Source organism: Microtus pennsylvanicus, chromosome 1, assembly GCF_037038515.1.
Source record: "Microtus pennsylvanicus isolate mMicPen1 chromosome 1, mMicPen1.hap1, whole genome shotgun sequence".
NCBI lineage: Eukaryota > Metazoa > Chordata > Mammalia > Rodentia > Cricetidae > Microtus > Microtus pennsylvanicus.
In genome coordinates this window covers 87,943,847-87,960,697 of record NC_134579.1, presented here as the reverse complement: position 1 = coordinate 87,960,697, position 16,851 = coordinate 87,943,847, and the positions used below count along the sequence as shown (strand labels likewise).

The following is a 16,851-nucleotide window of genomic DNA, read 5'->3' as shown; positions in this document are numbered from 1 at the left end:
CCGCCCCGCTGTGGTCTTGAAGGAGACTGAAAGCTAAGAAGCTAAGAGTCCCGTGTATGTGTGTTTAAAGATTATGCCTTCTCAGTCTCCAGAAATGAAGGTAGAAGCTGGCATGTTCACGCTGTGATTTAGCAGGACTGTCCCCAGGCAGTGGTCAAGTTGATATGAAATTGGAAGTACTTTTCAAATGAAATAATAAAGTCTGCCGTAACAACGGGGCGAAAATTCAGGCAACTTAAAGGGAGCCCAGTTCCAGGGGTTCTGTGAACACCGGGCACATCTGTGGGGCATATACATACATGCAAGCAGAACACTTCTTACACCTAAAATACAATAGGTCAATCCGAAAAGAAGACTAAAAGCATGCTCAATGTTTTCAGTCAGCGAACACCTTTCTCCTTTCTTCTCGCTGATCATTGGAAGTATCCACTTAATCATGTCCACTCAGAGATCGTCTAGGTGTTATCGAAATTCTAGACAATGAAGAAGGCTGTAAATGAATTTTTCATTCAGTTTTTTGGACATTCGTGATGCAGCTGTGTAGGCGCTGCCAGGATGTCCATGGGAAGACACAGGGGAGGACGGCAATCCCCACGGCCAATGACTTCTAAAAGTGTTTGGAATCATTCCCTGTGTAAGGTTCCGATAAATGCTTTCCCTTTTGCAATGTGGGAGGCCAGTGCAGAACAGTCTGAAAGACGTTCAGTTGCCTCTTTCCTTCTTTTGGTTGTTAATTTTAATGAAGAATGGGGACTGATGGGTTCTGAGAGCCACCTTCTTGTAATTACTATGCACACTAACAAGAGTCATGGAAGCTGTGGACAGTTGTGACAAGACAAGCTTGTTGGGGGCAGGGCGCTGTGAGGGGGACCGTTCGCTGGTGGCAGCTGGAAGGACAGAGAGACAGCCAAGCACATTGTGACCCCCGGTGTTGACTTGGGCTCTGGCAGGCTCCAGCTCTTTTCAGGGTGCTCAGAAGTCAGTGGCTGCCCCGAGGCTTCCTCTGCTTACAGCCAGCACAAGCCCAACTTCCTTAGGAAGTCAGTTCTTACTGCTCATCTTAAAGGGCCCACATAGACTTATTTAGATTCTTGGATTTATTGTTGTCCGGTAAGGAAGCAGAAATCCATTTCTGCTGGCTTGAGAACATTTGGCGTTGCACACAGTCCCTCCCTGCCTTGGTGAGTCGTATTTGTACTGTTGTTAAAATGACTTTGATTCTGCTGCATACAGCACAGCTGAGGGGCTGGGTTTTGGGGCAAGGTGAAGTCAGCCTTCATGGGTGCCTTTGCCGTATTTAAGGGCTGCACACAGCGTAGCTGGAGAGATGGCTCAGTGGTATGAGCGCTCATTCTTGCAGAGGACAGGGGTGTGATTCCCAGCACCCGCATGGTGGCTCACAGTGGTCTGTAACTTCAGGTCTAGGGGATCTGATGCCCTCTTCTAACCTCCATGGGTACCAGGCATGAAAATAGCACACAAATATAAATACACGCAAAACACTCACACACATAAACTACAACAAACAAACAAACAGATAAATAGGCCTGCCTAGATTGTCTGGAAGAGTGGCAACTATTTCAGAAGGCTGTCAGGCTTTCTGAGATGCCCGGGGGTGATATGAATCCATATCATACAATGGATCATGGAGAAATAAATGCGTTTCAAATATTACTTTTCTTTGCCTGAATGATGCCTTTTAAAACAAGATACCTTTTACACAGGCAAACTTCCTCCAGAATGGAAGCTCACCACGGTTTCTGTTAAAGTAGAAATTCCATTAGTGGGAGTGTTTATTATTTCTTTGTGGTGGGGTCGTCACGTTGTCACTGATGTGCACTGGACAGCATTGTCTCACTGAATCTCAGCCCGAGAGATGGGGCATCAGTCTGTTAAACAAGGCAATCAGTGCTTCTGGAGGTTAAATGAAGACCCCAAAGACAACAGAGACCGCAGGCAGACAGGCCTGGGAAGAGCAGCTGGCCTGGTATGTGGAATTCCAGAACACACTCACAATCTCTGAACATTCACCCATCCAAACTTGTCACCCTGAGTAACAAAACCTGTCGATAAGGGTCTGCCTACCATTTGGTAGGAATTTCCCGTGAAAGTAGCTCATTTAATCGGCCCCAGTCGGTGACACCAGCTAAATGCTGCTTTTCCCCTGGGATAGAATTTCACACAAACTGAAACTTTTTTTTCTAACTGATATGATTTGAAAGGACTGGTGAATGAATTGGAGAGAAAAAAAAATCTTTTTACCCTAAGGTGAAATATAAAACTGATGATCAACTTAACAAAAAGTTACTTCGCTTTTAGAATATTCTTTTTCTAGTGAATATGTGTTAAAGTTATAAAATGAAATATTTTTTCATAGACCATCAAAGATATAGGTCGGGTGTGGTGGTGTATGCCTTTGGTCCCAGTGACAGGAGGCAGAGGCAAGTGGATCTTTGTGGGTTGGAGGCCAGCCTAGTGTACATATTGATGCAGGCCAGCCAGGGTTACATAGTGAGACCCTGTCTCAAAAACAGCATAAACTCCATGTAAGATATTTGACGATTGTAAACCAGGTCAGGTCAGAAGTAGTAGCTTAAGTGTGACTGTACTCAGCATCTTTTGGGTGTACTACAAGACAGCTTCTCAAGGGACAGTAAGGATTCACAAGCCCCTTGAGTTAAAGGGACCAACCTGATGCATGCTCACAATCACAGGGGAAAATGAAAAAAGCAGAATGGAACACCAAATTATCCCCTTTATACTTTACAAGAGAAAGTGTCGGAGATTTGAGATGCAACAGATATTTAGAGTTGTAATCATTCATTTTCTAGGGCACACTCACAGGACATCTCAAGACATATTAATTCTATAATTAGTTCTCATTCTCCTCAACTGGAAGAGAACTGAGGACCAGCAATGAAGACAAAAGCACGAGGCTAAACTCTAATTCAGGGTATTCACATCTGACCCAGTCAGAGAAGTTGTAACAACAACTTATTCACACTGATTTAGTATCCAGTGACCTTAGACAGTGGGTGAACACAGGAAATTATATTCAAAGATAAAAAATATTCAAAGATAAAACCCTCCTGTCGATGAACTAGTTTGGGGTTGACAATTGCTCAATGAAGTTTCCGGTCCCGCATGGCTCTGCATTCTAAAAGGAATGCTTGTTACGGGTCCTTTTCTATGACCCAGGATACTCATCAAGCCATACATGGTGCTGCACAGCTTTAATCCCAGCACTTGGGAGGCAGAGGCAGGCAGATGTCTGAGTTTGAGGTGAGCCTGGTTTATAAAACAAGTTCAGGGACAGCCAGGAAGACACAGAGAAACCCTGTCTCAAAAGCAAAAAAGCCCCCCAAAAACCCAAAACAAAAAACCAACCAACCAAAAACTTGTCATTAGCAACTGTAAGCCTAGATTTCTTCGTATTTCTTCCTTCTAGTTTGTGAAGTCTTAGTAATGTTACTAAGTAACTTAGTGATGTTGCTTGAGACTCATGGAAAAGACTGCATGGAGGTAACATGTCCATCAGCTCGATTTCTAGAACAAGGGTTTATAATGAGCCTTTCTCTTTCTTGCCAGCTCCCAAATAATTACATGGAGACTCCTTTGATTATGAAAACTTGGCCCATAGCTTAGACTTGTTTTTAACTAGATCTTATAACTTAAATTAACCCATTAATCTATGTTCTATGTGGCTTGTGGCTGTTACCTCTCCTCCTGTATATCCTGCTTGATTTGGGTCTCCTTCCATCTCTCCCCCTTTCCCTCCCAGAGTCCTCTCTGTCCCTAGAAGTTGCACCTAACCTCTTCCTGTCTAGCTATTGGCCATTCAGCTCCTTATTAAACCAATCAGAAGGCACCTTGGTAAGACACATCTTCATAGTGTAATCAAATATTCAACAACAAAGATATTTTAAAAATCTATTTATGAAGTTGTTGTTATTCCTTTGGCCCACGCCCCTTTCCACGCCCACTCCCAGCATCCTCTGACCACTCGCCCCATCTGAAAACTCTCTTCCTGTTCTTTCTGGTGTGCACACGTGTCTTTGCCTCTCTCTTTCTTTTCTCTTTTCCCTCTCTCCCTCTCTCTCTCTCTCTCTCTCTCTCTCTCTCTCTCTCTCTCTCTCTCTCCTTTAATAAATGTTTATGGCTATTTTCTGTGTCTATGAGTCTGTTTACATGCTCCCTCCTGCTGTTGGGAATTCGCCTGCCGCTAGGCCGTCTGCTGTTGGGACCGGCAGCTCGGGACCCGCGCAGCACTGTGCGGCTCCGCCAGCCCACCCGGGACACTCCATATTTTTAAAAAACAACGGTCGTGACTTTAATCTCAGGATGTTTCTAACACATCCTAAGCATTTTAGGGAGAGATGGAAGACGGTGTATAAAGGCTGTGGAAGAGCTGAAATGAACCCGGAGTGGCACAGTAGAGCCACATCATGGGAAAATAACCAAGGACTGTGTGGGACCTGGACCACAAGCCACAGCTCTGTGGTTAGTATGACTGCATCTCATGGGACCTCAGGATGTCTACACACTTCCTCCTGTACCCTCACACAAGTCCATAGCAATGCAGGCGGGCTATCCCCATTCTGCAGCCTTACAGAATCAGCACAGGGTTCTACACACTTCTGATGTTAGACTCACAAACCTCCAGACCTGGCAATTCATTTCAACAGCAGGAAAATTCAACGCTTGCTCCTAGCCACTTTCAAATGTGGGCCAAAGCTCGCCAACAAGGAAATGGAATTTTGGAATTTTATTTCCTTTTTGGAATTTTATTTCCTTCTATGCCCTTCACTGACCTAAACAACAAAATCCAACCCCCGCCCCACCTCCTTCCCCCTCCAGGGTTCCCAGTGTGAAAGCTTCCCAACCCACACCAGTTCACAGAGGAGCGTTGCTGGACAAAGCTGTGGTGTGACTGTGAATGAGGAATCACTGTGGGGCTTTAATGTACTTCAAACTGTACCAAAGAAGCAAAAAGTTCTAAACTGTAAAGAACATTTCATGCAAGGCTGGACATGGTGGCACACACCTTTAATCTGGAGGCAGAGGCAGGCGGGTCTCTGTGAGTTCAAGGCCAGGTTGCTCTACAAAGTGAGTTCCAGGACAGCCGGGGCTGTGGCACAGAGAAACCCTACCTCAAAAACCAAAAAAAAAAAAAAAAAAAAAAAAAAAGACATTCCATGCAATTTAAAAACAGCAAAACTATGCTTGTTACCGTCAAATAAAAGATACCCTTTTCTCCCCAACACACACATATTAGTAATTTAATGCTAAAACTAGGCAGTAACTTCTGCTCAACCCAGAGCATGAGATTGGCTATTCCTAGCACACTGGCGTCCACCAGCGCCTTAAAGATCTGCGCTCTGCGTTTATTTCCACTTCCTTTATGAAGAACTTTAAAAGTTCTATAATGCGAACACTTGATCTCGAATTGATAGTCTTCATTCTATGTGACTGCAGTCTGCGTGGCAGCCATTGTGTCAAAGTCCTACAGGTAGAGGGTCTCTTCCCCAGGGCACTTCATCGTCACCTCAGGAAGCTAGGGAGGGTAAATGTCACTAACTCCATTGCTTTGGAGAAGTTGAGCTATCTCCGTGTGGACATGTTTGCTATACAGATGGAAAGAGGAGGCATTTGTTTCTGCGCCTCCTGAACATGGGCCAGGTTGTACAAATGCCACTGTGCACAGAAATCTTTAGCTTAACCACACAACTACAGGACAATACACTTATTTCCAGCTTGACTGGAAAATTGGTATAGACTTTTATTTTGTTTTTTTTAAATCTCAGCCAAGATTTCCATTTGCTCTCGCGAGGTTCTTTATTAACCGGCATTATATATGGAGTCCATTAATATATGAGTCCACACCTGTCAGGAATCTCAACCAGTTTTATCCGGTTCAATTTTACTGCTTGCTGTCTTTTTTTTGTGGTAAGAAAACCAACTAGGAAGCCCCCTGATACCATGCTCATAAATTCTCTCCACAGATCCGCCTGTGTGGCCAGGGAGAAGCAACAGATGACCGACACCAGTGATATGACCTGGAAAATTGACGAGGCCTCTGCAGCAGTGCTAATTTGCTCTCTAGGGTGAGTGAACAATTTCTCCCCAAATCTAACATTTGCGTTTACAGAATTCCCTCTCATCCAAGTCATGTGTGGCAGTCTCTCACGGAGGGCTGGATATCACGGAACTTCCTAGCTTCTGTCTACGTTAGGGGAAAACCATGCCAACTATCTGCTAGCCTCTACAGACTGTGCTCAAAGCCTCAGCCAGTGCCTGCCGACGCTGCCACACGAATGGGCTCATTGTTTTGTTTTGCCTTAGTTGGCCATGAGAGAGGAGAGTTCTGAATCAGGAAACTTTAGTTTGACTTTCTTTACCCTTTTATGCCATATGGCTTTGGGCTACCCATGTTCAAAATAGGGGAAACCACTCTGACTTGCCAAAAACAGATGCTGATGCAGCATCTTCAGAAAGGGTTAGATACTGAAAAACGCAGGGCTGGCAGCATTGGTGTGTGCTGTTAATTCCAACACTCAGGAGGCAGAGACAGGTGGATCTCTGTGAGTTTGTTTCAGGCTAGCTAGGGCTAGAGTAAGACCCTTCCTTAAAAAAAAGAAAGGAAAGAAGGAAGGAAGAAGGAAAAAAGAAAGAATAAAAGAAAATTGGGAGCTGGAGCAATGGTTCAGTGGTTCAGAGCCCCTGTTCTTGCAGAGGACTCAAGCTCAGCTCCTAGCACCTACACAGCGGCTCATGACCACAAAAACTCCAGTTTCTGTGAATCCAGCGCCCTCCTCTGGTCTCCACAGGCATTGCATGCATGTGGTACACATACACACACATAGACAAAACCCAAATCCACATAGATAAAAAACAAGTCTTTAAAAAGAGAAAAGAAGAATTCAGACTTATTGTTTTTGAATCCTACATAGGAAATGATGTATCTGCTTTTCCTCCTCTAATTCAAGGACGCAGCAGAGTAAACGGATATTTTAAGTATAACCCTCCTTGAAGAGACAGTGGGATTTGTAGAGACAGTCTCTACTACAGACCAAGGTGAGCACGTATAAATAGATGCTGGCCTGGTGTCATATGATTTGTTTTGTAAAGCATTGCTAGCCTCAAGCCCGACAGCAGCTGGCTTCTAAGCCCCTCCTTCCCTACCTAGGGGAAAGCTCCTTGACCTGCAATCCGATGGGCCTTTCTGACTCACAGGGCACGGGCTCTTTCCCAGGCTCAGCGGGGAAAGCAGAAAGTTACGGGCACAAGAGTGGAAGAGGAGAAATCCACAGTGGACCTGGTTAGTTTGGGGACCTTGATAGACGGTGTTTGTCTGCACACCCAGCCTGGACTCCACCTGACAGGAACAGAAGGACGGACATAATATTTTGGGAGATAGAAATGTTGAATTTTGGGTTGAAGCCTTGTACCAGTTTTCTTTACTAGGATTCCATGGTGTGTACAGCAGCAGGACCCAGGCATGGCTGTGGGCCAGGATCACCTGGTAGTGTGTGGCACTAATCCCAGCACTTGGAGTGCAGGTCCCACCCCAAAGATGTGACTGGAAGGGCTACTGGCAAAGGCTTGAATGTGTAGTTGGGTATGGGGAGCTTCTAATGTGCATCAGCCTGGTGTTCATTACAAATGGGTTCTCTAGGCTGGAGGGATAGCTCAGTGGTTAAGGACCTGTATTGTTCATGTCCAAGACCCAAGTTCAACTACCATTCCCAGCACCCACATGGGAGAATGAGAGAGGACACTCACAAGCCTGGCACCTTCATCTGGTGCCATCTAAGGGTGTTGCACACACATGGCACATACACACAACATAGGCATACATGCATGGGGGAAAGGAGGAGGAAGGAGAGTCAGGAGTCTGAAGAGTTCAGTCAGGGAAATATAGCAACTTGAATAATTTTAATGTATGGTCTCATGAAGGCACACCTAAGAGATTCTTTTTCTCTCTGAATTTTGAACTTTTGAACTACTTCCGGGTCTAATAAACCTAGAACCAAGAACCGAGAACGTGTTCTGAGACAAACTCAACACTCGTTTCAAACAAACGGTACCTTGTTGGTTCCTTCTATGACCATCATACGCTGAGTGATGCTCTCAATTCTGTTTCCCACGTTGCTGTCAGGACCCAGGATCAAGGACTCTTCACTTTCAGAACAGAAGTCATACCTGTGAAAAAAAGGAAGTCATCATCGTTCTGCCATCAGCACAGAGTGGTGGGCAAAGATGAGCGAGTTAGAGTCGGTGGGGAAAGTCTGCAGGGAGAAAGCTACAAACTTTGTGAGACCCTTCCTAGTAGGGAGATGCTTCAATAGCTTGCTATCATACATCTGTCCTGATCTAGATAGAAAAGAAAATAGATCAGTTAGGACATTTAGTGCCTGGATTTTAATTAGTTCCTAGTGGGTGCAAGTAGCATGCAAAAGAGTGTGGGGGAGGATGGGGGTGGGGCCACCGTGGTGGGGGAGGATGGGGTGGGGCCACCTTGGTGGGGGAGGATAGGGGTGGGGCCACCGTGGTGGGGGAGGATGGGGGAGCGCCACCGTGGTGGGGGAGGATGGGGGTGGCACCACCGTGGTGGGGGTGGAGGTGGGGCTGTGGTGGTGGGGTGGGGCTGTGGTGGGGTTGGGGTGGTGCTCTGGTGGTGAGGTGGGGCTGTGGTGGGATTGGGGTGGGGCTGTGGTGGGGTTGGGGTGGGACTGTGGTGGTGGTGGGGTGAGGCTGTGGTGGGGTTGGGGTGGGGCTGTGGTGGGGTTGGGGTGGGGCTGTGGTGGGGTTGGGGTGGGGCTGTAGTGGGGTTGGGGTGGGGCTGTAGTGGTGGGGTGGGGTTGGGGTGGTGGGGTAGGTGGGGCTGTGGTGGGGGTGGGGTGGGGCTGTGGTGGTGGGGTGGGGTTGGGGTGGTGGGGTGGGTGGGGCTGTGGTGGTGGGTTGGGGTGGGGCTGTGGTGGTGGTGGGGTGGGGCTTGGTGGTGGGTTGGGTGGGGCTGTGGTGGTGGTAGGTGTGGGTGGTGGCAGTGATGGTGGGGGTGGTAGGGGCGTTATATTAATAAATGGAAACCCTGAGAAAATGGTGGCATTTCACATCTACACAGGGTGGCTTTAAATCATAATATTTAGTTAAGTCATCTTTTTTTTTTCCTCCCAGAGCTAAGTAAGTGTCCATGAAAACAAACATCTTGGAGTCGTTTTTAATTTAATTAATCTCTCTCCAAGTTTGGTCTTATCACAGCAAGGTCTTAACTTCTTGGGCTTCAAGTGTTTAATTATCAAAGGAAAGTGGTAACAGCATTGATTCTTAAAGCCTATGGACTCTTGCTTTTTTAATTTTTAAAATAAGATTTATTTATTACTTATTTTTAGTTTATGTGGTTGGGTGTTTTGTCTGCTTGTGTCTGTGCAACGTGTGTGTGCATACACACACACACACACACACACACACACACACACATCTGTGGAGGCCAGCAGAGGGCATCAGAGCCCTGGAACTGGGGTTGGAGATGGCTATGGGTGCTGGGACTTGAACCCAGGTCCTCTGCAGATCAGCCAGTGCTCTTAACTGCTAAGTCATTTCTCCAGTCCCCACTCGGTCCTTTTCAAGCATTTCATTGTCTTGTACTCTAGAACTTTTGGTGAGCAGAAAGCTTGCTGGACACAATTTGAACATGACTCAGACAGAGGAACCTGGAGATTCTCAAGTGAGGAGGAATTTTAAAACCGTTTCCAGAAGGAGGGAGGGGCAGGTCCTAAGTACCCCAGAGCAGTGATGCTCGCATGAACTAAACATGGGAGAGTAGAGTAAGGGAGAAGGAGAGAGGGCTGGAGAGGGCAGGAGATCCTCCAGGGGCCTTGAGCTGGGACCTGCCTCCAGAATGATGTCTGCTGGCTTAGTTCTCCCCATGACCCAGAGTAGTCTCCTGCTCTGTACTCGCCTGCTCCTGACTTGCAGACGTGGTTATGCTAATTATTCACCCAGGTGGTGTGTGTGTGTGTGTGTGTGTGTGTGTGTGTGTGTGTGTGTGGTGTATGTGTGTTCCTAAGACTGGAACCCCAGCCTCAGGCTACATGACTGTTCTCCCACTGAGCTATGCCCCTGCCTCCTACAGCCCGGTTTTCAGTTAGACATCATGCTTCCGTGGGGATCGCTAAAGGGTATACACATCTTCTATTACAACCACAATGCCACCTTTATAACTAGATTCAAGAATTGAACGACTGTACCTGGTCCAAACGTCAGACCTCTCCCAATGTCTAAGTTCAATTCCCACCGCCACCAAAACCACCTTAAAGGTAAATGAAAAGGTTTAAAATAAAAAGAACAAGGACTGATCCTTCCTTAGGGTGCTTAGGAGTTTTCTGCTATTTTTCGTAATTGTCAGGTAACAGAGTGAACATTTTTTGCTCTTATTGATTAGTATAACGGAATAGAACCAACTTCTATTAGAAGCCTTGTAACAATAGAGTCCCGAGACGATGATATAAATGGCACTTTCCCCTTGTTTTCATGATCAACATTCTCAATTTTAGGCTGCGGCACTGGTATCATGAACTGCGACTGCCAGCCGACCCTTGTCACAGCCTCAGTTTGTTCAGGAGCATGCACAATCTGTGTACCCATGCCTTTGCGCTGGGTGAGACCTGCACATGCGCACTCACTCAAGTTCGCCCCTGACCGGAAGAGAAGGCTTCGGGTACTTTCTTTTGCCCCTCAAAGCATTGGAAAGGATGAGGGAGGCTTCCTCAAAGATCTTAAAACATGTTACACTTCATCGTCAGGAAATGCAAAGAAGTATGTTTGAGTAAAGCAAACCTAGTCATTTCCCAAGGGAAATACAGTCGGCTCGGCTCACTTGGGGCCACTGGCCTCCGAGCCCCTTCCCCCATTGCCATCCTCACCTCGAAGGGCATTTACCAAGGCTCAATCAAACCTTACTGTGGAAACTATAGGCTCCATTAGCTTGCCAGGTCCTCCGAATGAAAAGGACAGGTTTTGTGGCTCTCTTCTAATTTAGGGGCTATTATTTTCCCCCTCTTTGTCACTGAACCATAAAAATAGAATGTCATTGAGGACCTGCCTCTCTAACACCACTTGAAAAGAGACTGGGGGTGGGGGAGGGGCCCTTGCCTAAGTCTTAAGAATACATCAAGCTCCTGAGGAAGTAGAGTGTGCCACGTTTGAAGACACAAAGATAACCACGGTGCTGGGAACAGTCTTGAGGGAGGCGGAAGCCGAACAACAAGAGGAAAGCAGAGCTTGCCCCTGGTTTCCCACAGGAAGCCCACAGCAGCTCCTGCCAGAGAGAGATAAGAAAGCTCCCATGCGCTATTCTGGACAAGGCCACTGTCACCAGCTTCGCTCTGTCCTCTGCAGCACTCCAACCCTGCTCCTTCCCTAAAGAGCACCAGGGCTCCCGCCTGTATTTGCATACAGAGCGTCAACCACCATGAGGCGGAGGTATTTATAACCAACGAAAGGAAAATAATTCTGGGGGCAAGCGTGGGTTCATGTCATCTCTGTCCACTGTTCTGGGGCTAAACAACTTTGTTAGAACCAAAGACCTGTATAAATCAATGAAAACAAGTCAACCAATTAGGTGCCAACGATGCACAGAGCCGGGCCCTACCGGCCAGTCTGTCTAACTCAAAGGGGGACTGCTCAAAGTTCCTAGATCCAAAGTTCTTCTCTTGACACACAGTGGGGACCGCTGCCCTCTCTGCAGCCACCAGAGACCTTGTGTTTCAGACTGGTTTCTTTGTGGGAATGGTTTTACCCTGTTGCCTCCTGGCTCTTTTATACCTCCCAACAGGAGGCAGGTTGGGCTCACAGGGAACAGCAGTGCCAGACCAAGCTCCTATCCCCAACCACACTGCTGCCAGCAGAACCTGTTTTCCCTTCTGGCACATTTCCTAGGATCACACTTAACCCTTCCACCCCGGGCACTATGACACCCACAGACTCTCATGTACCAAGAAGTCACTGGACTCCAGGACTCTTTTGAAGAATTACGTTTATTTATCCACTCCTTTACTTACTTATTATTGCATGTTTGACTTTGCACAACTGCACAGGCCACGGAGCACATCTGGAGGCCAGAGGACAACCCCAGAGTCTATCCTTTCCTTCCACTTTTTTAGGTGGTTCCAGGGATTGAACTCGGTGGTTAGGTCTGGGCCACCTTCGCAGGTCCCCAAGGCCTCTTCGTGTATATCAAGAATACTTCCGCTCTTTATTAATACTATTATGACATTGGGGGAATTTTGCCCTTTTTAAGGTCGACCCACCCCCCATAACCTAGGCAGTTCTTTTCAGGTTCTAATAAACATTTCTCATCTCAGCGTGTGCAATTTCACCTTCTATACTACTCTGAGCTGACAAACGACACAGCTTCTGCAGCCAAGTCCATTCCCGTGACTCTAATTGTCACAAGTACACAGTGGTGGGTGTCCCCCAGAGCCCGGGTGGCATTTGCTTTCATGCTGGTGTTGAACAGTTTTGAGTTTCCGATTTCCTCACGCCTCCTCTCTTCCCCTCCCATCTAAAACCTGGGTCTGTTCTTCCCTTTCTTGGGAGCGTAGATTTGGTGCACCTGGTGGAATCAGAAGGGAGGGGCTGCGCGGGCTTTAGTCCTGATGAAGCGATCCTCTGATTGGAGAAGATGGATGTCAGTCTCAGGGCTGAGTGAGGCTGACAGGAGTTCACCTGTTTTAATATGACTCCCAGTACTTTAAAGAGAGCATCCCCACGGCAGGAATAGAGGAGGTAGTGCTGCGCTAACTGCCCCAACACCTACTGAATGCCTACAGTAAGCCTGAATCATTGCCCAAGCATATTAAATATATATTTAAAACTTCATCAAGGAAGAAAAACCAAGACTCTAGGAAGTTCTACAAAGCCCCCAAATCAAATAGTCTTCCTCTTTCTTTGATTCTCTTCCAGATAGTGAACCATGGGGATGAGCTCTCAGTGCTCATCTGTTTAATTCTGATGAGATTTCACTGCTCATGCTGACCATAGCTAGACTCCGCAAAACCCAGAAGCATTTCAAGTTAGGGAGCAAAAGGGCAGTGAAGCAACCAAAAGAAAACTGAAGCTGCAAAATGTCTTTAGAACAAAACAAAACAAAACAAAAACCAGAAAGGAAAAGAAAAACTGCTTGGAGACGGGCCAGAAGGCACACCCAGCCCCAGGCTGGTAGAGGTCGCCATTATGGAGGACGTCCTGCAGGAGGGCCTGATATAAACATCTCACTGCTACTGTGGGTGTTGTGTCAAAACACTGGAGATAGCGTGGCTGAGGCAACAGATTGACAGGCTCTGCCAACACCCCGCCCCCCCACCCCCAGTCTCTCAAAACAAATGCAACAATCTGTGCAGAGGATGCTGGCAGAAGAGGCCTAGGGTTGGAAGGTGTGTTTAGACAAAATGGTTCCTGCTCCCTTTGCTCAGGAAGAGCGCCTGGGCCTTCAGGGTGGTCATGGGGTCAGGCCAAGGGGACTCTGGAGGACTGACTCTATTGAGAGACCTTGTGACGCCTTGGAGGCCATACTGAAAATTACTTCTTGTCTCAATGAGGGGGTAGGGCACTGAGGAGAGTTTTGGGGACTGTAGGTAAGCTTTGGGTCAGCTCGTAGGACAATGGTGGAGGGGATCCAGAGTCCTGGGCCACCCCTGTTGAGATAAGAGCTTTTCCCTGAGTGCCTTGGCTTGCCAGGCTTCCTGCTCTAGAGGCCCCATGGCCCATTCATACTCGGGTCTGTCTTATAGATTCTGCCCAGCTTCCTCGTGCTAGCCTCTGCACCCAGCTTGTAGTATGAACTTCGACAGCTTCCATCCCCCATTTCCAGGATCATCCAGAGTCTATACCAGGATCAGGGCTCCTCAGCCCAACAACCTGGGTGGACCCGGAGGCCAAAAGTATTACGCCCAGATAGAAACCTCAACGAAAACATCTATTTTGTCCATTCATTTTTTTTCCCTCTCAGTGAAGGACTGTTAGGCCAGCTGAGGAAGGGCGATTTTAATAAAGAAATCTTTAAGGAAATGTTAGGAGTGGCTACCAATAATATCCTTTAACGCACTCAGGAAGGACACGTAAGTGGGTAATGAGGAGAGCACGTCAGACAAACATTGAGGTTTCTCCCCCCCCCCCCCACCTTTTTCTTCCCCAAGACAGGGTTTCTCTGTGTAACTTTAGAGCCTGTCCTGGAACTTGCTCTGGCCTCAGACTCACAGAGATCCACCTGCCTCTGCCTCTTGAGTGCTGGGATTAAAGGTGTGTGCCACCACCACCACCCAGCTGTGGTTTGTTCATACAGAAGCAGACAGCTTACTTTCTACACGGTAGGGCACAGATTCATGGTTTAGCCCAGGGATGGAGGGTGGGATGGCCTTTTCGCTCATTCCCTCAGGCAGATGTCTGTCTACAGGAATGATGGTCACAGAAAAATCATAATTCATCTGAATCCCCCTGTGGCAATGAATATGTGCTTTGCCTTGCAAGCTGCAATGAACCAATCCCATGCCACCAACGGCTCAATAGGTTTATTACAGGTATTGAAAAGCAAACAGAAAGAATTTAAAGACGATCCCTTTGACATCAGCAGGTATCGCAGTACTACTGAATGAGTTAACTTAGACAATGGGCTAGAATCCTGCCTGGCACACAGGAAGCAGGCTGGGAATGTCGCTTGTCATCTGGCTGCTGAGAGCTACGTAGGGACAGAAACATTGTCTTACTCATCATTCTGAGCCCACTGCCCACTGGCTCAGCTAGCTGCCCAACGAGGAGACTGAGTCCTGACAGGATGGCCTATCTGGATGTGGATCTACACTCATCAGGCGCCAAATTGCCGTAGGTCACTGACCTCAAGTGGGCTGAAAAGAGGGCACTAGTGACCATCCAATGACCTCAAAGCACCTCTTAAAGTCGTCGCTATGTCACACCAGCAATGTCCGTCCACTCACAGTGACAAACATTAGTGACGACAGAATCTGATGGGGACCCGGATAAAGTCAGCTTGGCCGAGCCAGTGCCTGACAAAGTGATATTCCTGGTTAGCCTCAATGCAGACAGGGATGCCAACGTGCGAAAGAGGCATCCTCTGGTCTAGTGAGAAACAGGAAGTGGAGCACTGGTGCTCTTTTCCAGTCTCCTAGGGTGGGCAGAGGTACTGGCAGAAGTCAGTAGTTACTGGTACCGTTTTAATTAAATTTTTTTTTTCTCATGCGCATTCCTCCCCATGTCTCCTGAAAGAAGCACATGGCTTTTGCTTCCTGCTTTTAGGGAAGGGTGGCTGTGTCTATCAAAGAGTCAAGTCGCATTTATGGGAAAATGGCAGAATACATTGGAGAACACACAGACAAAATGCCAAGAGCCGGGAACTACCGAGGGCTAGCCAGGACCAGAGTTGGTGGGCATTTCATAGCTGAAGAAGAACGGGCTACAGTAGACACAATGGCTGTAATTCCTCTAACCTCCTAAATAACCAAGGCTTCATGTTGTTTCTGTCGGTTTCTTTGGGATAAATTGTCCGAGACCTGACCCAAGACAAAAACATGCTTCTTGGGAGGACATCTGGCAAACAGCAGGAGTCATCTTGCGAGATGGTTGATGGCCAGTCTGTACAGGGTCTCAGTGTGTTTGACATCTCCCGGGGGTGGGGTACGTGGGTTTGCAGTGAGCTGGGGGTGGCACGTGGGTTTGCAGTGAGCTGGGGGGGGGCGTGGGTTTGCAGTGAGCTGGGGGGGCATGTGTTTGCAGTGAGCTGGAGGGGTACGTGGGTTTGCAGTGAGCTGGGGATGGCACGTGGATTTGCAGTGAGCTGGGGGCGTGGGTTTGCAGTGAGCTGGGGGGGCGTGGGTTTGCAATGAGCTGCTAGAGGGTACCCTAAACAATCCAGTCAATGCCCACCAAAGAAGCTCAGCACATGCACCATGGCAGCCACAGGGTCGAGGGCATCAGGTCCATCATCCCTTGTAACCTCCCTCAGCCTTCCTGCGTCAGTGCTGACTCCATGGAAACCCAGACTCAGAGGGATGAAGATCGCACAGCTGGGAGATGGCAGTGGGTAGCAGAGCTTATTTCTTAATGGCTGTAGGCCATATTGCCTTCCTGCATCCTAACACCTTGGACAACTGGCTCTTGATATCACAACCCTGGCTTCTTAAAGTATACCAGTGTTTGACCAAAATTACTCATTTGATGGTTGTCATTTTAGTTTCAGAGAAACCCGTGCTGGAAGAGGCATGCTTTCGATGGCCCAATCCTGGCGTACTAGGCGCCACTCGCTGGCATCTTTTTCTGGCACGTCCACCAGGACCGTTTCCTCACCAGGTCCTTGAACCCTGGGCCTGAGTTGAAAACTGGTGATGACAAAATCTCTGCCCCACAGCAGTGCTGGGATAATCAGATGAGATAATACGAGGATATGACATATGAGGTTTGCCACGCCCTCTTGGGAAGGGCTTAATTATTGCTATCTATAGAGACAGCTCAAATGGAATTCCTAGCCTCCTGTTCTCTAGCAGCTGTTGTCAACGATGTAGCTGGAAGTCAGCTCTATCTACTTTTTGTTCTTCTCTTTGGCCGAGGGCTTGTCCACACTCGGAAAGGCAGAGCATCAAGAAGGCAGCAACAGGTGACCATCTGGCATCACTCCCAGCGATGGAGCCAGGAAAAGAGCCTCAGACAGAGGGATATCGGAGAATGTTCACCTCTGCAATCTCACAGTCTTGGTTCTCAGACATGGAAGGCCTTCTCAGGGACTCAGTGCCTATGTCACACGCTACAAGTGAGCACTAGTAATTCGTCCTTAAAGGGCCA

General features: G+C 47.7%; 1 protein-coding gene across 1 annotated transcript in view; it reads right to left on the bottom strand.

The window, feature by feature from the left end:
- Nucleotides 1-16,851, bottom strand: part of Flt1 (fms related receptor tyrosine kinase 1) — a 162,461-nt gene that overhangs the window by 84,083 nt on the left and 61,527 nt on the right. Inside the window, exon 11 of the mRNA XM_075972009.1 lies at nucleotides 8,088-8,202. Within this exon, the coding sequence (XP_075828124.1) occupies nucleotides 8,088-8,202 (115 nt within the window). The remainder of the gene's footprint in view (nucleotides 1-8,087; nucleotides 8,203-16,851) is intronic.